We start from the raw sequence: 20,209 nt of genomic DNA, 5'->3' as shown, positions 1-20,209 counted from the left end.
TAGAGACCCCTTCTTCTTTCTTACATGATATTTTAGTCAATACTGTCCTATATAGGTAGTCCCACTGACACCAGTTTCAGTGTTAACAGAACAGGGCCCTTAACGTCTATCATAAGCTTCTTTCACACAGAAAAAAATTCTGGATTTTAAATTTGACTTTCGATCAGATATACAAAAAGTCATCATCTGTTTGTATTGGATTTCAGATGTTCAGGTGCCCTTGTGTGTGAATTGGAGTAACAATTTTAAAAAACAAATTTCTTTCATGAAAAGGTCCTGTTGGGTTGGAGGCCTCCAGTTTGGAAAAGTAACAATAATCTGAGGTCACTGATTCTATTTATCAGACTTTTATCCAAGAAAACGTTCATGAATATATTTATGGAGCAGGTGATTACAAAAATTGTTTTGATTGCAATGTTACATGCTGCTGTCTAAAACAGTATATTTTCTCATTGGCAGTTGCATGTTCCACTAGGCTGGGGTGTGTTTGATCATGGGCTACTATTATTAGTTACTGGCAAAACATTAGTACAAAGAAAGTGAATTCATCCTGCACACAGCAATATAGAACACCCATAACTTTTAAATGGACACAAGAATTAATTGTTTTTATTATATCACTTTCTGACACTTTAAATCATAAATATATCTCAATGTTAAAAAGCTAGAGCACATAGAAAGTGAGCAAATGTACTACAGGTGCTAAAACTAGTAGTCATGTTTGTCTGAAGGGGGTTATACTACTATCAGTTAGTATACTATAACTACAGTATCTTGATAAGACACGTTCTTCTTTATTGCTGCAGCACACTGGACCAAGAATACAAATATTGCAACTGTCAATGAACCCACATTCTTTTCCTTTGTTATAAATTAGTTTGGTGTCACTTAATCTATACTTGACCATTATTTCTATCCAACTGCTTCTTTTGCATTTACATATTTAGGTCCCAATCCTGTTGTTGAGTCTGTGCAAGTGGACCCTTGTACCCATGTAGAGCCCAACCAAATTAATAGGACTCCAAATAAGCACACGAGTCTACTAGGCAGATCTGAGTGCAGAATTTGGGACTAAATGTTATGTTTCATCTCTGAGTCTGTTTGCTTAAACCATCAAGGTTATCTTGTAAAACAACATTGCCCTGATGAATCTTAGCCACTCCTTCTACTTTAGTATAATCACTGTACTGTATACTCCATGATATCTTCAGTCATTTATTCTAGATACTTGTGGTTAAAATATTTGATTTGTCTAAGTTGCCAGATACTTTTGATCACTGTGATTATTGTGTTAGTGTGTTCATGCTTAACTACTTCTTACCTGAGATATGGCAGATGACTACTATGTTTTTAATAGCTGCGGTCTGAAGTCACAGTAACCATATCAGTACAGCTGTTTAGCTCATGCCATATATAAGGGTGTTTATAGATTTGTTTTTATATACTTTGTACATGGAGTTCATCTTTTATATTTTGGACTTTTTATAGTGTACTATTTTCTGTGGTCTATTATTGCTAAAAGCTTCCAGTATGATGATAGACTATGTTGTACACAAAATAAAATAAATACAATAAGACACTGAGATTTGCTAGCTTTCAGTGCATACTTGTTGCTTTTCTGTTTTTTGTGGAGATGTATATATGCTGCATTACCTGGCTGAGAGTGAAAATATTTTTGTTTTACTAGACCACAAAATATCTTGCTTTTTGTTTACAAGTGCTGGTCTCTGAACTACTGAGTTTGAGGCCCTTTATAATTTTTTTGAGTACTAAATCAAATAGCTATGGTGCCAATAGGAAGGGAGGAAAATTTCATCACAAAATTAAAAATATATTTTGAAAGGAAACTGCATACATTCCATCTATATTCAAATTTCATACATTTCTAAAGATCACATTGAACAGGTGAAATGATCTCCAAAATGATCAGAATAATTTAAAATAAGATTAGATTGAACCCATCTAGTCTGCAATGATGGTGCAGAATTATTTGGTTTCTTCACAGTCTTTCCTAGGACACCTATCACATTAGTATCTGAGATCCTCACATATATTTAGTTAATGTAACTCCATATTTCCTCTAGAAATAAGAGCATTATTAGTCCCATTTTACAGCTGAAGAAACACAGTGAATCAGTGGTAGAACCAGCATTAAATTCTGGGGCCTTCTGACTTGGAATGCTGTTTATTCCTCCAGATCACATTGCCTCACTGTTCCCATTAACTTCCATTGCAGTTGTGAGTTCTCAGCACTTCATCATATTGGGCCCCAAGTTCCTCAGCTTGGACACCTAGTTGATTACCATCTGCCAAAATGTTGGTTTAAGTGACTTGCTCATACAAACTCTCTGGAAAAAGCAGGGACAGTACTGAGTTTTCCGGTGTGAAATTCAACTACCTTAACCACATGGCCATCCTTTCGCTTCTTGCAGTGCTCTGCCTCATTCTCTACGCACCTTCCAAGTTCTAGAGCAAATGAGTCAGGGAACCTACAAATAACCTGATTCATTACATAGCCATGATTCATTTCCTAAGTACCATCCATCCTTTGTACTAAATGAGGCAGGGGTCCTGTGGAAAAAGACTGCATAATAATGCATATGTACAGGGGGCCACACTAGGGTTGCACAGCCAGACTTCATTATGGCAATTCCCAACTTCTGAGTGCTTGACTTTGCAACCTAAATAACATTGTTTTTAATGTTGTTGGGAGGGAAGTGTTATATGTATTTTTATGATTTTTTTTTAAAGGAAAAGGTAAAAACAACTTCTATTTTGCAGTTGCAACACTCTCCCCCTCATGCATTGTTGGTAGAGTTTTGCCCCTGAACCCTGAGCACAGCTTAAGTTATAGGGCTAATTGTTGTAGCTAGCAGTAAGGTTATCTCTCAGAGACAGTATCTTGCTGGAGGAGTGGGTGAGTGCTGTCAGGGGATGTTCTAGGTCTGGTAAGTAGTCATGGAGAAGCCCGGACTGGCTTCTCTTGCACACCGCTCTCCCTCCCACTAAGAGGTATCTATTCCTGGGGTTTCCAGTGCAGTGTGTGCTGCTCCATAGACCAGCCTTACATTAGTGTACATGGTCAGTTAGTTTGGCATGTTGCCAAAATTTGCTGCCAATGCAAGCAACAGAAGGGAAATGACAGTTTTCAAAAATTTCTCAGCCAAACCTGAACAGAAGTTCATGAGACAAATAAAAGGCTCTTCTCTGGCATCAGGCTTTCTCCCTGCTGAATGGAGGCCTTTTGCAAACAATGCTAGATGCTAGAGCTTCACCAAAAATAATAATAAGAATAATTGCAAATATCTCTTATAATGGGAAATATTAGGCAACTTAAATATAAGAGTTGCTCCCAGCTCCCTCTGTAGTTTCCTTCCCAGTCATGCGATGTTTACTGTGTTTGTGAGCTGTCTACTCAAAATGTTGCCAGAATAGCAATATCAAGAATTGCAAGCTAGTCTCTAAAAAGAAAAGGAGTACTTGTGGCACCTTAGAGACTAACCAATTTATTTGAGCATGAGTTTTCGTGAGCTACAGCTCACTTCATCGGATGCATACCGTGGAAACTGCAGAAGACATTATATACACACAGAAACCATGAAACAATACCTCCTCCCACCCCACTGTCCTGCTGGTAATAGCTTATCTAAAGTGATCATCAAGTTGGGCCATTTCCAGCACAAATCCAGGTTTTCTCACCCTCCGCCCCCCCCACAAACTCACTCTCCTGCTGGTAATAGCCCATCCAAAGTGACCACTCTCTTCACAATGTGTATGATAATCAAGGTGGTCCATTTCCTGCACAAATCCAGGTTCTCTCACCCCCTCACCCCCCTCCAAAAAACACACACACAAACTCTCTCTCCTGCTGGTAATAGCTTATCCAAAGTGACCACTCTCCCTACAATCTGCATGGTAATCAAGGTGGGCCATTTCCAGCACAAATCCAGGCTTTCTCACCCCCCCCCGCCCCCCGGAAACACACACACAGAAACTCACTCTCCTGCTGGCAATAGCTCATCCAAACTGACCACTCTCCAAGTTTAAATCCAAGTTTAACCAGAACGTCTTGGGGGGGGGGGGCGGGTTAGGAAAAAACAAGGGGAAATAGGCTACCTTGCATAATGACTTAGCCACTCCCAGTCTCTATTTAAGCCTAAATTAATAGTATCCAATCTGCAAATGAATTCCAATTCAGCAGTTTCTCGCTGGAGTCTGGATTTGAAGTTTTTTTGTTGTAAGATAGCGACCTTCATGTCTGTGATTGCGTGACCAGAGAGATTGAAGTGTTCTCCGACTGGTTTATGAATGTTATAATTCTTGACATCTGATTTGTGTCCATTTATTCTTTTACGTAGAGACTGTCCAGTTTGACCAATGTAAATGGCAGAGGGGCATTGCTGGCACATGAAGGCATATATCACATTGGTGGATGTGCAGGTGAACGAGCCTCTGATAGTGTGGCTGATGTTATTAGGCCCTGTGATGGTGTCCCCTGAATAGATATGTGGGCACAATTGGCAACGGGCTTTGTTGCAAGGATAGGTTCCTGGGTTAGTGGTTCTGTTGTGTGGTATGTGGTTGTTGGTGAGTATTTGCTTCAGGTTGCGGGGCTGTCTGTAGGCAAGGACTGGCCTGTCTCCCAAGGTGCCACAAGTACTCCTTTTCTTTTTGCGAATACGGACTAACACGACTGTTACTCTGAAGCTAGTCTCTATTTTTGCTGCTAGACTCTAGGATTGGATTTGGATTACACCTTTTTTTTGTTCTCGTGCTGTGCCATTGAACAGGCCAAGTTTTTGTTCATACTTTACCTTGGTCATGTGGATGGTGCAGAGAGTCAGATGTCTCACTGGTGGTTTTCTAGAAAACCTTATACTCCTTTCTCCTTTCATGCTTCTCTCTGGGTCATGTGCAATCCTTATTGTACAAGTACTGTTTTCATAGGTAGTGTAGTAAAATAGGCTATAAATATGGTTCAGAACTAGAACTGGTCAGAAAAACTTTGATGGAACGATTTTCCATCAAGAAATGCAGTTGCATCAATTGAAATGCTTTGTAAAATGGTGTCAATTTTTCCCAAAATTGTGGAGAAAAAACAAAACAAAAACTCCTAAAAAAGTCAAAATGTCCTGTTTTGACATTTTTGGAATGAAACATTTTGATTTTTTGATTTGAAGTGACTTTTTGTTTTGAATCTTTTAAAATTTTGTAATATAAAATTAAAAAAATATTTTTTCCCAGGATTTTTCCTTTAAGAATTTTGAAATTTTGGGGTTTCATTTCAATTTGAAATGAAGTCAGCTTTTGAAATCTCAGAATCCTTTGTGAACAGAAGTTTCATTCTCCTGCCAGCTCTATTCAGAACTTTTTGAAGTATGATTATGATATTCTAACTACAAGCAGGGTTTGAAATAGAATTTAATCAGTTCTGAGATGCACTGTTGACATTCCCACATGGTAGCTATTAAGTTGACATTTGCCTTGTTCCTTTTGATCCTTCCTCTTGTTCTGGGGATGAGGGTTATTAAAGGAAATGCAAAAAGAACAGGAGTACTTGTGGCACCTTAGAGACTAACAAATTTATTAGAGATAAGCTTTCATGGGCTACAGCCCACTTCATCGGATGCATAGAATGGAACATATAGTAAAATATATATAAATATATACATACAGATAAGTTAGAAGTTACCCTACAAACTGTGAGAGGCTAATTAGTTAAGATGAGCTATTATCAGCAGGAGAAAAAAATCTTTTGTAGTGATAATCAAGATGGCCCATTTAGAAAGTTGACAAGAAGGTGTGAGGATACTTAACTTAAGGATATAGATTCAATATGTGTAATGACCCAGCCACTCCCAGTCTCTATTCAAACCCAAGTTAATGGTATCTAGTTTGCATATTAATTCAAGCTCAGCAGTTTTTCATTGGAGTCTGTTTTTGGAGCTTTTCGGTTGCAAAATTGCTACCCTTAAATCTTTTACTGAGTGGCCAGAGAGGTTGAAGTGTTCTCCTACCGGTTTTTGAATGTTATGATTCCTGATGTCAGATTTGTGTCCATTTAATAGACACAAATGGATTTAATGGATTTGTGTCCAAATCTGACATCAGGAATCATAACATTCAAAAACCGGTAGGAGAACACTTCAACCTCTCTGGCCACTCTGTAAAAGATTTAAGGGTGGCAATTTTGCAACCGAAAAGCTCCAAAAACAGACTCCAATGAAAAACTGCTGAGCTTGAATTAATATAAATTTGTTAGTCTCTAAGGTGCCACAAGTACTCCTATTCTTTTTGCGGATACAGACTGCTACTCTGAAACCTAAAGGAAATGCGTACAGGAGGTATGTATTCCACTCTAAGAAGAATGTATTTATGAGAAATTTTCCTGCCCTGCCCATTCTGGTGCAATACAGTGGGCACCTGGCATTATTTTGGATACAAATAGGTCTATATGTGTGTGTCCTCATCTGCAAAATAGATTGCTGGTTTCAGAGGCCAAATGCACTGGTGCTGTGCTCTTCAGAGAGTCCACCTGCACATTTTCCCCTCCTGATAAGCAGAAGGCTGTTGGATGGCTCTAGTGCTAGATACACCACAGCCTAAGTCCTGGTCTACACTACATAGTTAGGTTGATGTAAGCTGCCTTGTGTCAACCTAGTTGTTCATGTGTCTACAATTTGTCTCCCATTGATCTTAGTGCCCATTACAGTGATGCAGTAACACCATCTCCCTGAACGGCACTGAACCATGGTTGTTGTACTGAGATTGATGCAGCATGAGTGTAGACACTGTGTTACTTATGTCAACCCTAGCAGGCCTCCAGCAGCTGTCCCACAATGCCTGACACTGAGCTCTGGTCACAGTTGTGAACTCCACTGCCCAGGGGACATGGAGACTGGAAGGCCCTCCACCCCTTTAAAGCCCCACAAATTTTTGAAATGCCTTTTTCCTGATTGTCCAGCTTGGTGAGCACACCTAGCAGCTCTCCATTGTTGTGCGTAGCTGCCCAGCTGACCATACCAGCTACATGGTCTGGCTTGGAGTAGGCAGGAGATACTGTATCTCCTGGGCCTGTGGGGAGAAGAGGCTGTGCTGGTACAGTTACAGACCAGCTGTAGAAATGTGGAAATCTCTGAGCAGATTGCATGGGGGATGGAGGAGAACGGGTACAACAGGGACCAGCAGAAGTGCCACATAAAAGCAAAGGAACTGCATCAGGCATGTCAGAAGGCCAGAGAGATCAACAGTCGATCTGGTGCCAAGCTGCAGCCCTGCTGTTTTTACAACAAGCTGTATACCATAATTGGCGGAGATCCCACCTTGCCCCTCCACACACCACCATGGATACCTCTGCGGAACCTGAGTCACAGGCCCCTGGCACGAACAGTGAGGATAAAGAGGAGGTGGACGAAGAAGAAGGGGATGGGGGACATGTGACTGGGGGTCCAGCTACTCCGTGAGCCAGGACCTATTTGAGACTCTACCACAGTCCATTCAGTCCCTGTTGTTGAGCACAGGCAAGACCAATGCAGGGAAAGGAACCCCGGGTAAGTGTGTAAATTTATTTCCCATTATAGTGATGTACTGATGGTGTCCCCACTTAACAGGACACAGCTATCAACTTTTCATTAATTTACTCGGCCTAGAAGAGGTAGCAGGAGGAACTGTTGTTATCTGCTTTTCATTCCCCTGCAGAGTTAGGCAATGGGAGGGCCATGGGGCGCAGTTTGTTTATGTACACAGTGATGTCCCTTGAATCCTCCCGAGAGATCTCAATGAAACTTTTATGGAGGTACTCTGTAGTCCTCTCCAGAAAGTTACTAGGGATGGCGGCTCTATTTCTTCCTCAGTGATAGGATATTTTCCCATGCTGATTGGTGATAACTTGGGCAGGTACCATTGCAGTACACAGGCTAGCATATGAGCCCAAGTGGCTTTGGCATACCAGCACCAGCTGTGCTCTCGGTGGCTTTGTTACCCTCAGGAGTGAGATATCAGCTAAAATCACCACTGCCTGTGGAAAATGGTGCCAGTATTCAGTGCCAGTGCCCTGTACTCACTGTTTCATGCAATTGAGCAATTCCCTCCTTATTTCCTTCATCCTTGGCAGGCCATACTCATTATGGCTGGTGCTGAGAGTGGTGCTGTGCATAAGCACACTGAAGCAGAAGAGCCAATAAGCCTGTCTTGTTTAAAACTTTAGGGGAGCAAGAGAAGGGAGTTCTGAATCTTAATTTTCACTTTACATTGTGACTGTACTGACAATCGTACATCTGTGTGTTTTATTTGCAGCTGCTGCCACTGCAGCCTTGAGGGGTTCCCCCTCTACATGTGTGGAACACCTGAGCCAGGTAAGGAGGAGAAAAAAGAGGACTTGGGAAGACCTGTTCAGTGAGATCTTCTGCTGTTTCAGACTATGAGCAAAGGGCCTGGAGGATGAATAATGCAGACAGCCTGAGGGAGGAAAATGTGGATAGGTGGAAGGTTCAGGAGCTCAGTAGGAAAAGGAGAGGGCAATGCACCAGGACATAATGGGCCTTTTCTGGCAGCAAACACCAATGCTGCAGTCTCTTGTGGACGTACAGGGTCATCTCCTTTTGTTGTCCACGGAAAACTCCATTTTAGCACCTCCTTGCACCCCACCTCCACATTACACATTGTATCAGTGGCTGCATCCCTACACCTGCCACTCCACCTCTCAGGACACTAAGGATAACCACAGCTTAACATACACTGACCTGGGAAAGCCATGGTTGCTATACATGTAGATAAAGTTGATGTGAATGTTTTTTCCCTTGTTAAGTTCTGTTCCATTAATTTTATTAAGTTTTTAATGTATTTGCTTTTGAATTGCTCAGATTCTTCTTTTCACTGGTTTTGTTACTGAATAAAATTCTATTCTTTGGAAAATAATTCGTCTTTATAAGTTTACAACTTATGCTGCAGAGTGCCTAGTACAGTACTTTACCTAGTTGGTCACTGGTATTTCGCCTATCTTCTTCACTTCATATTATTCTTGTGCAGGAGTTATCACATGTAAATAGTTAACTTTGAATATCTAGTTAGTTGTCATGCTTAGATGTTCACTTTTTCTAAGTGTAGAGCTTTGGAAGTGTTCCTAGGGCCATATGTTCTTGGAATGGAGCTACTTAGAGATTTGTCCTCCTTCCATCTTTTAGACTGCTTCGAAACTCTGAAGACTGTATGGATCACCAGATACCAAGGACTGCTAGCCCTGTTATTAGAGAAAATAAATTATCAGGTAAGAACAAATTTTTCTTTGTACACTTGTGTAGCTTTCTATTCCCGGATCTCAGTGTTTTACAAATGATAAAAAAAACTTCTAACATCCCTATGAGGAAGGGAGTTGTTTTTTCTATCTTACTTATCATTAACTTGAACCTGGTATAGTCACCTACACCTGTGCAAAGTAGATGCTAAAGGTTATTATTTTGATTTGGTAGCCTTTTACACCCACTTTGCATTGGTGTAAATGACTACACAAATTGCAGGGAAACCAGAGTGATTCAAGCCTAGAAAAGTTAAGGCCTAGATTTTCAAGTGTTTATTAATTTTGGATGCCTCAGCTTCTGCGCACCCAAATTGATGTATAGGGCCTAATTTTTAGAAATATGGAGCACCCACAAGTCTAACTGAAGTCATCCGAGGCACCCAAAATCAGTGGACAGTTCTTTGAAAATATTGGACTAAGGATTTTGGTCCAAAGTCACTAAGGGTATGTCTACACTTAAAACGGTAGAGCAGGACACCTGCATTGCTGCCTATGCACTGTTGTTGTGCTTCAGTGTAGTTGCTGCCCATGCCAAAGGCAAGGTTTCTCCTTTTGGCATAGCAAGCCATCTCCTTGAGAGGCAGTAGTTAGGTAGAGCAGTAGATCTTGGTTCAAAAAACAGCTTTATTACAGCAAGAGACTTACAATGGAATTCTTCTGTCAACCTAATATTGTCCACACTGGGGGCTAGGTCGGGATAGCTACATCTCTCAGGGGGCTGGATTTTTCACACTCTTGAGAGACGTAGATATGCTGATGTAAATTCCCAGTGTGGACCAGCCTTCAGGAAGTCTGTTGCAAAGCTGTAAATAGAACCCAGATCTACTGCCTCCTACTCTTGACTTTTAAGTTGTAGAATAGATCATGCTTTGTGCCTGAAACGTAGCTATGTCAGATAAAGTAATCCATATAGGTAAAAACATACATGGCATATCATGTGTTTAGATTGGACTACTCTATAGACATTACTGTATGGGGAAGTGTGACCTAGAGGTTTAAATAAGATGTGTGGGGGGGCAGGAGACCTGGATTTGATTCCTAGAGACCTGCCATGGCTTGATATCTAATGTATCTGTGCCTCACTTTCCTCATTTGTAAAATGGTGTTATTTATCATAAAATAATTCATAGTGTGTAGAGTGTGCTGATATCTTAGATAGAAGGCACCATAGAAATATGTGGTGGTTGTATTAGGATGCTCTGGGAGCATCTGTCTCAGCAACATGAACCATTTACTAAGGGTCAGTATTTGCCACTGCTGTAACACAATGGCCTGCTGTCCCCTTCCCTCGTAGCAGTGGGAGCCTGGGGGTAGGGTGTGTGGGGAAAGGGTTCTCAAAGTAGGCCTCCAGGTACGCTTTAGGGAGACAGAAGTGGCTGTACGGTCGGGGGAGCGAGGCGCCCTTCGGCAAGGCTGGGAGTGCGTGGTTGCCTATGAGCTGCTCTCCTCATGCACAGCAGCATTGCACTAAGTCTCTCCGAGCTGTACATCCCGCCTCAGCCAGCCACCCCTCCACTCACTTTTATATTTGCGCGCCCTTTCAAACCTCAGTGACGTATCCCGCTCCGCGGCCAATCCGCGGCGCCCTCTGGTCAGGACAATGGAAGGGGCTCCACCAATCAGGTTGGCCGCTGGCTTGGCGGCCGCCAATAGGAGCGAGGCTGTGTTGAGAGTAATGTTACCAGCGCTGAGAGCGTGAGGAGGCTGCGTATCGATCCCGCTCTCAGCCATTGCGGTGCATTGGGCTACAGCGAGACCAGGCAGCATTGGGGGCCAGCGCGAGCAGCCGGGCAAGTGTCTCAGCGCCTGTGGCTCGCTGCTGAGTGAGCGAGCGAGTGAGTCTGCGAGCGAGCGAGGCGGTGAGTATCCCGGGTCGGGCGGGCTGCGCGCTCCGGCGGCTCCGGGGCTAGCGCAGCGCTCGCTCTGCCCCAGCCACACAAAGGCGAATTAGGCTGCATCTGAGGCAGGCTGTTGGCGGGCGGCGGCGCCGGCGGGCGGGGCGGGAGCCGGCCGGGGGGAAGCGGGCGAGTTCGTGAAGCGGGAAGGGGATGGAAACAGAAGGGAAAATCTCCCCGTCGGGCTCGGTCTTGCGAGGGGTGGGGGAGGACGCGGGCGGCGCCGCGTGCTCCTGGCGCCCTGCGGCAACTGTCGCCGCAAGGCCGGGGGCCGGGCGCTCCGCAGCGGGGCTGCGGCCGGGGCGCGGGGCCGTGTCGGCGGCGGGCGAGCCGGAGCTGCGCTCGCTGGAACATGGCTGACGAGCGCCGTGCGGAGGGCGGGAGGGCGGGGGCGCAGTTCGGCGGAACTTTTCCAGCCGCCTTTTCTCCCTCAGCCAGGGCCGCGCAGGGGGTTTCCCAACCGGGGCTAGCGGCCGGCCGCCGTATGCCGGGCCCCCTTTGGGGCTGCGGCCGGACCCGGCCAGCTCGCCGGGGGCTCGGGCCGCGCTTGGGAGCGCGCGGCCCCCCCCCTCCCCCCTCCCCCCTCCCCCACCGCTGTCATGGCTGAGCGTGCGCCGGGCGCGCACACAAAGGGAGGCAGGAAGGAGCCATGTTCTCTGCGCGGCGGCGAGCAGCGGCCATTCCGGGAGGCAGCCGCGCTCTGATCTGGCGAGAGCAGCGGGGACCCGCGCCGCTGCCGTAGGTAGACTGGGAGCCGGGGGCCCTCCTTAAAGCGCGGCCGCCGCGCCGCACCCGGGCTGCCCCAGCGCACATTTCAGGGCGACTTTCTCTCATTGTCAGGCTGTTCGCAGAAAATGGGAGGAATAGCGCTGCTGCTGCTGCCCTTCCCGAGGAGTAGCCTGCGCCACTGCAAACCCTCGCCCAGGAGCGGGACCCGCCACAGCTCTGCCTAGAGACTGATCAGACACACGCTCCCCGTTAGGCACGACAGAGGCGCGCAGGCTTTGCAGTGAGGTTGGCTTAGCCTGAGAGCTCGTGGCAGCGCCAGCCGTGGGTTTAGTCTAGATCCTGCAGTCACCTCTGTACGCTTTACAGCTGCGAAGACATGATTAGTAGACGCAGGCTTTTTTTTCCCCTTCCTCTTCCTCCCCCACCAGTAAGAGCGGCGCACAACAACACAATTAAAAAAAAAAAGTGCATTTAATTCTTCTGCGTGGGGATTGGTTACACAAGTGAGCCACAACTGTGCCTTCAGTTTTAAGAAAATAAATGAATCTCCTCCTCTGAAGTTATTGCTGCATGTCTTTCCAGAATGCATAAATCTGGAAGATTTTTGATGCAAACACATACACCATCTACTGTGTCCTTTCTCTGATTTTTTTGCCCCCTTTTGCAGCATTTTAAGAAAATCACTTTTTAAGAGAACTTAAGTTTTCCTCCACCCCCTAATGTTCAAGATGGCAGGAAGATTGCTTTTAAATGCAAGTTAATATGATAGTTGCAGGGTTTTAATTGGGGTGTCTAAGGTGAAAAGACATTTACAGTATTAATAAAATGTGCTGTGGAATATGAATTCCTCTGTTTCATTTTTTATTTATTTTCCTCACACTTCCTTTCTATGAAAAGGAACAAGTGAACCCCCCATCCCACCCATGTCACTAAACTATCCTTGAGTGAAAGGGTTGCTCTGGAAGCATCTCCATTGCTGGCAGGAATAGCTCCTGGTTCTGCAGTCTTGTTTACTCAATGGAAACTTCAAACCGGATGTGTTTAGTCACAGAGCAGAAATCTGTTTGTCCATACGCCAAACCGATCGGAAACGCTGCTTCTGTGGCAATACATGCACACACCACCCACTTGTTTCACTCCTCTCTGGAAGAGCAAAGTTTATGCCGCAGTGGACTGGAGATGTTTTTTTTTTTTCCCCAGACTTATGGAGAAATTATCTACCTTGTGTGTGAATGTGCTGAGAAGATATTTTTCCATCCCCTGTACCCTTTAAAAGATACGGGGATGTCTGCTCAATGAGCACACTTTTATTTATGTCATATATAAGTGTCATGCTTTTAAAGCCATTGGTTGGAACATAACATGTTTCAGTGCTGTATTTAATTCCACTATTTCTAGCTGCACATTGTAGGGAGAATAGATTTTGCAGTATAATTAAAGTGGAAAGTAACTTGGCTTACTTTATTTCTGTACTTTTTTCATGCAAACTGATATTTGTAAAGCATTTTGAAAGTGAAAAAAACTTAAGAGTAAATACTTAAGAACCCAACAGGCTGATCCAGATAGAGTATTGTAATATTTCCCCCTGCCCCACAATAATTCGTGTTTAAGCCTTTCTATCCCATAATTAGATGACATGTGGCTGCTGTGCTCTACCAATCCAGGAGGGGAGCAACTTCCCTTGAGACTAATGTCAATACTTGCCTGCAAATGGACTAGCAACAGACACTCTTGATTGCTGATGACTCTTTAAATATAACAGGAAGTTTTTTTTTTTAATAATAGCCAAATATCTTGAAGACCAGGTTATTTGTATTGACCAGGTGAACTAAAAAACGCTCTGTAATAGCAGTCTTTTTTGCAAGTAATATATAGTTTTCCAGGAGAGAGCTGTAGCTTGTATATAGTCTGAGAGGTCCTCTCATAAAAGTTCAGAAAGCTGCTTTTGCAGATCTTAGTCAACATACTCATTCTTCCCAAATTCATATGATATTGTGTGGGGGCCAAAAGTAGTTTTAAAAGTTTGTTTTTCTTTTGTGTTACAGAAAATCAGCAAAAATGGGCAAAGGTGATCCTAAGAAGCCAAGAGGTAAAATGTCTTCATATGCCTTCTTTGTGCAAACTTGCCGGGAGGAGCACAAGAAGAAGCACCCAGATGCTTCAGTGAACTTTTCAGAGTTCTCAAAAAAATGTTCAGAACGGTGGAAGGTAAGATAAACCAAAAAACAGTACTAATTTACAGTATTGCAGCATAGATTACCTTAAATTAATATCATTTCAGTCTTGATTATATTTACTTACATTGTTCAGATACGTGTGAATGCATTTCCTGCCTTTAATGTTACTCCCGCTACAGTTCGGAATGGGATCGGATGCACTTTTGAATCATGCACTCACTCCCTATTTATTGTTTTATAGACTATGTCTGTTAAGGAAAAAGGAAAGTTTGAAGATATGGCAAAGGCTGACAAGGTTCGTTATGAAAGAGAAATGAAAAATTATATACCACCCAAAGGGGAAACAAAAAAGAAGTTCAAGGATCCTAATGCACCGAAGAGGCCTCCGTAAGTAGATTTCCAGTTAGTGTGTCTTGTATAGGAGCATTGCATTGAAATGTATCCATAAAATGATCTTTTAAAAATCAGAGTTAGGGGATTTGAAGTATAGAAGAGTACACAACTTCAAAATGTAGTGCTGCCGGTAACCACATTTAAAAATCAGTGGGATTTAGTTATATAAAAAAGATCATATCAGACTGGAAATAAGATGTAAATTTTTAAGAGTGTAAAGAACCATTGCAACAATTTGCCAAGGATTGTGGTGGATTCTTTATCACTGACCATTTTTTTAAACCAAAATTGGATGTTTTTCTAAAAAATATGCTCTAGGAATTATTTTGGAGAAGTTCTACGCCTGTGATGTACAGGATGTCAGACTAGATGATCATAACGATCCCCTTCTGGCTTTAGGATCTATAAATCTTATCCATTTCAATTATCGTTTACTTGGAACTTGACATAAAATTGTTGGAATAAATTTATCTGTTAAAAATAAACCCAACACTGTTATGATCAATTTTGACTGTTTTTATTAATAGAATGTTGCTAGCAGCCAGATGAAATAACTTTAGATTAAAATTGTGGTAGAATATTAGGCCCCAATCCTGGAACCATTCTGGCAAATGCAGAACCTTGTGTCTGCACAGAGTCCCTTTGAAGTCACTGGGGCTCTGTACTGGCGCAGGGAACTGCATGCATGAAACAGTTTGCAGAATTGAGCCTTTGTCCTTAAAATAGGCCGTACCACCGAAAGATAAATGTGAAATTATTATGATACCAAGCTTGTATGGTGCTAAATCTTTCTATTTTTAAAATGGAGCAAACACTAAAAAATAAACTAAGAAAGAGTGGCTGGTACTGACATCTGGAAATCCTTCTACAGTAATCATGAGATTATTTTAATATTTCCTGTGAAGCAGTTCGCACAGTCCATGTTCTCACAACTGTTAAAATCAGAGAAACTTGGTGGGATTATGCACAACATGGGAATGTAATTTCTAAAGTGCACTAATGTGTTACACAGACCAATTAATGTGCAGACTGCTGGTGCACACTAAATGTTCCTTAGTAATACTATGTTAAAGCACACTGCATCATGTAGTGAAGGTCTCAAAACTTGCTATGTCTAGTACAATAGTTTAACCTTTATACTTAAAATTACAATTATTCTTTTCAGTTCAGCTTTTTTCTTATTCTGCGCTGAATTTCGTCCGAAAATCAAAGGAGAACATCCTGGTCTGTCCATTGGAGATGTTGCAAAGAAACTAGGAGAGATGTGGAATAACACCGCTGCAGATGATAAACAGCCCTATGAAAAGAAGGCTGCTAAACTGAAGGAGAAGTATGAAAAGGTAAATAATGGCATTCAGCGTGAGCAAAAGGTTCTTCCCTGTTCCAATTCAAATTTGAATGATTAAATAATTGTAAGTGATCATCCCTCTTCTTCTTATGGCAAAATAACGTAACATCTCCTTGTGCATAAATGAATGACAGTTGTGTATATCAAAGGACTGGGTGATTGGCTTGGTTTTTAAAAAGAAAATTCCTCTAGAGTACTCTTACATTGTACGTCACAAGTATAATTATGAAAATGTCAAATTACCTTAGAGAATACCTCTAATAGCATGTCCTTGTGAGGATTATGACACTTTCATTCATCATACTTCAAATCTTATCTTTTGATATTTTAGTACATATCCCTGTATCTGTTTTGAATATTAAAAGTAATGGTTCATGGCAGCAGCTGATTTCTGCAACCAGTTTGCGCTATTAAGTAATGCAAATTTAAAGAAAACATTTTTCCTTATTGGCATTTGCCACACACTGTTGAAGAAATAGTCATAGCATATGTTCATATTAATTATCTTAAAGAACAGTTTTTAGTTTATACCTAAAGAGTTAAATATTAGAGGACTAGATGTTTGTATTAGACATGTATTCTATTACCCCCACTTTGATTTGCCTTCAGACAGATAACATAGTTGTTCATGCATCTTAGGAAACCCTTGTCAACCTATTAACTTATTTTTTTGTATCATTAAGGCTAAATCCTACTTCAGTGTTAGGAACTCTATTTGAGTATTGGGGATATAGAGCAGTGGCAATGGCATTTGGATTTCCATATTCCCATCCCAGGGCAAGATAGCTAAGGGAGAGAGGAATGTATGATGGGATATGTACCAATTCTCCTTTATAAAGGAATAGTACGCACCCCTGGCTGCAACGTATTGCACGCTTTAGCATGTATGCTGCTCAATAGTGTCTCCTTGCTGGCAAACAAAATCAGTTAAGGGATGGTGGCACAGAAATGGGTAAGTAACTGCACGTTGGGGGCCTCTAGCACTAGGTAGGAATCATGCCCTGCAGATACACTGTGGGTTAGAAAACTTCCTGTGTTAGCCCTTTGTGTGCAACACAAGGCATGATTTGGTCTTTAGTAAATTAATTATTCACATATAAATTTACATATTGGTATGATTTAAACAAAGAGTAAATTCAGAGCTACAAGTAAACTTTCCCCAGTAGTTTAAATTATAAAGTGACTGATGCATTTTAGTTTAGGGTTATTTTAAATATTACAGGGGGAAAAATCTGAAGCCACTAACCTTTACTTGCAGCTGTTTCTCCTTTTACTGATATCACCCAAATTTGTCAACTAAACTTGCACATGTGCTTGGGATTTGATGTATGTAAAGTTTCCTTCTAGAGCAAACTAATGTTGGAGGTCTGAAAATCTAGAATTGGTAAATATTTCATTTAAAGACCATTGATATTAGTTAGTGAATGCCACTTCTTCTGAAATAAATTACGAATTTTAAGAGATACTGAAAGAACTGCAAAGAGAGCAGTTTAAAGAATACTGCATGGGAGGAACATTTTCAATATTTAGGCCATCTGCCTAAAGGCATTGCCCAGTCATAAGTTTAATACATACTAGGATAAATTATATTCTTTCTTTTTCTTTTATAAAGCCAGGGGTTAAACTGATTTTTATGACTTGATCTTTATTGGCAATCATCTAGCTTCATTTTATGATTTATATGAAGTTTTGAAAAAGTATGAATTTGAGTTTTATGTAGTGTAAGCCTATAGAATACATTTACTGCATGCAGAAAGTGGCCCTGTCTACTCTTGAAAGTTCTTGTACCTTTTTTGTTGATTTAAACTTCAGTTAAGCAGAATGCCATGTAATTGCATTTCACTGAGGCATAACATTGCACATATTAGACCATGTCATTTTGATGTGTTGTGGATGGCTAATTATGGTTGTATGTCCTAGATAAGGATTTTGTGTGCATTTTTTTTTTTGTGTGTGTGAAGATGAGATACCTCAGTGGTTACAGCATATCAGCAAAAGTCCTAAATGTTGTTTGAAAGTTTTAGCAAGAATTCTGGTTAAATCTCTTAAAGAGATCCTTTTCCCACTTCTCTTGTCAAGGATATTGCTGCATACCGGGCTAAAGGAAAGCCTGATGTAGGAAAAAAGGTGGTTGCCAAGGCTGAGAAGAGCAAGAAAAAGAAGGAGGAGGAGGAGGAGGAGGATGATGATGAGGATGACGAGGAGGAGGATGATGATGAGGAGGATGACGAGGAGGATGACGATGATGATGAATAAGTCTCTTCTAGAGCAATTTCTTGTCTATAAAGCATTTAAACCCCCTGTACACAACTCACTCCTTTTAAAGAAAAAAAAATTGAAATGTAAGGCTGTGTAAGATTTGTTTTTAAACTGTACAGTGTCTCTTTTTTTGTATAGTTAACACACTACCGAACGTGTCTTTAGATAGCCCTGTCCTTAGTGGTATTTCAATGGCCACTAAACTTGCCTGGTACAGTGTGGGGGTTGTAAATTGGCATGGAAGTTTTAAAGCAGGTTCTTGTTGGTGCACAGCACAAATTAGTTATATATGGGGATGTAGTTCATTTTTCATCTTCAGTTGTCTCTGATGCATCATAAAAATAATTGTTGTTCTGTTAACTGAATACCACTCTGTAATTGCAAAAAAAAAGTTGCAGCTGTTTTTGTTGACATTCTGAATGCTTCTGAGTAAATACAATTTTTTTTATTAGTATTGTTGTCCTTTTAATAGGTGCCCTTGAAAAATCATAATTTTTCTTTTTTGAGGGGAACTCATCTTTGCTTTATTGTATGCCCATTTGGGATCACGTGATTATTACAGTTTTCATCTTTTCATGTAACCAGCTGATAAACAAAGCTTTGATCTGCATACCCTTCATAATCATGATAGGGTAGGCAAAGAAATATACAGGCATATGATAAAACAGAACTTTCTTCCGTAACTGGAAACAAACAAACAAATCTCAACCAACTGATATTTGCTCGGATTTTGTGAAATGTAACATTGAGTTGCGTAAGTTTACCAGACTTGGAGAGTTGAGAAGTATAGAATTTAGTTTTACAGCATGGAATACTTCAGAAAAAACCTCGAAAATGCTGTCCTAGTAGGAAGGGTATACTCTCATCATGGTGTGTGAGGAATTTACATGTGACTCCATTACTATGTAATGGAAGTTGAATTTGTAAATCTCTGAACACTTAAGAGATAAACATGCCCCTAAAATGTATGAAGGTAAAAATTATAAAAGTACCATATTGATTTTTTTGTCACAACATAGTGATGGCTGTGGACTTTATACCATGAAACTCTCCTGGTAGTAAATAGCCCACAAGAAAGGATTTTACTTTCCAACATTTTCTATAAATGGTACCATTATTTGTTAAATCTCTGTAAATTCATATTTTTAATCTTAAAATTCTAGTTTTAGCCCTTTAAACAAAGTTGTATATTGTCTCAAACTAAAATGAGATAAGATGTATTTTTCCCGTTAGGTTTTATACCGCACTCTTCACGTTTGCCCATTTATAAGTTAAATATAGTTGTATGGAAAAGTACATTTTATTAAATTTTTGCATTTAAAAAGTGAAATGTTTAACTATGATATATACCAACAATGTCTAATTTGATCAAATATAATTCTCTTCCAAAACCAAAGCTGTTTTTTTTTTTTTTGTTGTTGTTTGTTTTTTGCATATTCAGTAAAACTTCAAGTGCTGGCAACTGTAACTATTTTCACATGTACCTGCTTACCAGTTTGGGGGACAATTTGGCAATTTTGTGGTTATTAAAATTATGGTTCTCAAGTGCCAGTGTTTAAAAATAGCATTGTAATTTTACACGCTTTTGTGATGGAGTATTGTTTTGTTATACAATTTTGACTTTCAGATTCTTATTTCGATTTGCATTTGTTTATGTATAACTTCAGGAGAAATACTGAACACCTGGATCCTGGATGATACTAATAAACTAATAATTGCAGAGGTTTTAAATATTTAGTTAACTGACTCGCATTTGTATCCTGTATACATTTACATATTTGCTTTCAGCCTCAAACAAAAGAGGAAAGGAATACTTGTGGCACCTTAGAGACTAACCAATTTATTAGAGCATAAGCTTTCGTGAGCTACAGCTCACTTCCTCAGCTGTAGCTCACGAAAGCTTATGCTCTAATAAATTGGTTAGTCTCTAAGGTGCCACAAGTACTCCTTTTCTTTTTGCGAATACAGACTAACACGGCTGTTACTCTGAAACAAAAGAGGGAGTGCCAATCAAAAGATCTCTTCGTGGAGAGCAAGAAATGTAGGACAGATAAACTTACTGAAATATTTGTGATTGGACACTGCCCTTAAACCATAATTCACTAGAAGTAAT

The 20,209-nt window shown here is 41.1% G+C and overlaps 1 protein-coding gene across 1 annotated transcript; it reads left to right on the top strand.

Moving 5' to 3' along the window:
• Window positions 1-10,966: 10,966 nt before the first annotated feature.
• Window positions 10,967-19,827, top strand: HMGB1 (high mobility group box 1). The gene is made up of 5 exons (XM_073341107.2): window positions 10,967-11,154; window positions 13,965-14,127; window positions 14,338-14,483; window positions 15,655-15,829; window positions 17,917-19,827. Exons 2-5 carry the CDS (start codon window positions 13,978-13,980, stop codon window positions 18,091-18,093), a joined length of 648 nt encoding a protein of 215 aa, XP_073197208.2. The 5' UTR covers window positions 10,967-11,154; window positions 13,965-13,977; the 3' UTR covers window positions 18,094-19,827.
• Window positions 19,828-20,209: the final 382 nt, after the last annotated feature.

Source organism: Lepidochelys kempii, chromosome 1, assembly GCF_965140285.1.
Source record: "Lepidochelys kempii isolate rLepKem1 chromosome 1, rLepKem1.hap1, whole genome shotgun sequence".
Taxonomy (NCBI): Eukaryota; Metazoa; Chordata; order Testudines; family Cheloniidae; genus Lepidochelys; species Lepidochelys kempii.
The sequence above is the reverse complement of the archived record's forward strand: the minus strand, read 5'-3'. Positions and strand labels throughout refer to the sequence as shown.

Coding starts and splice junctions, on each gene's coding strand:
- HMGB1 (XM_073341107.2), top strand. CDS start 13,978: ATGGGCAAAGGTGATCCTAAGAAGCCAAGAGGTAAAATGTCTTCATAT. Junction 14,484..15,654: donor AATGCACCGAAGAGGCCTCC/GTAAGTAGATTT, acceptor TATTCTTTTCAG/TTCAGCTTTTTTCTTATTCT. Junction 15,830..17,916: donor TGAAGGAGAAGTATGAAAAG/GTAAATAATGGC, acceptor TCTCTTGTCAAG/GATATTGCTGCATACCGGGC.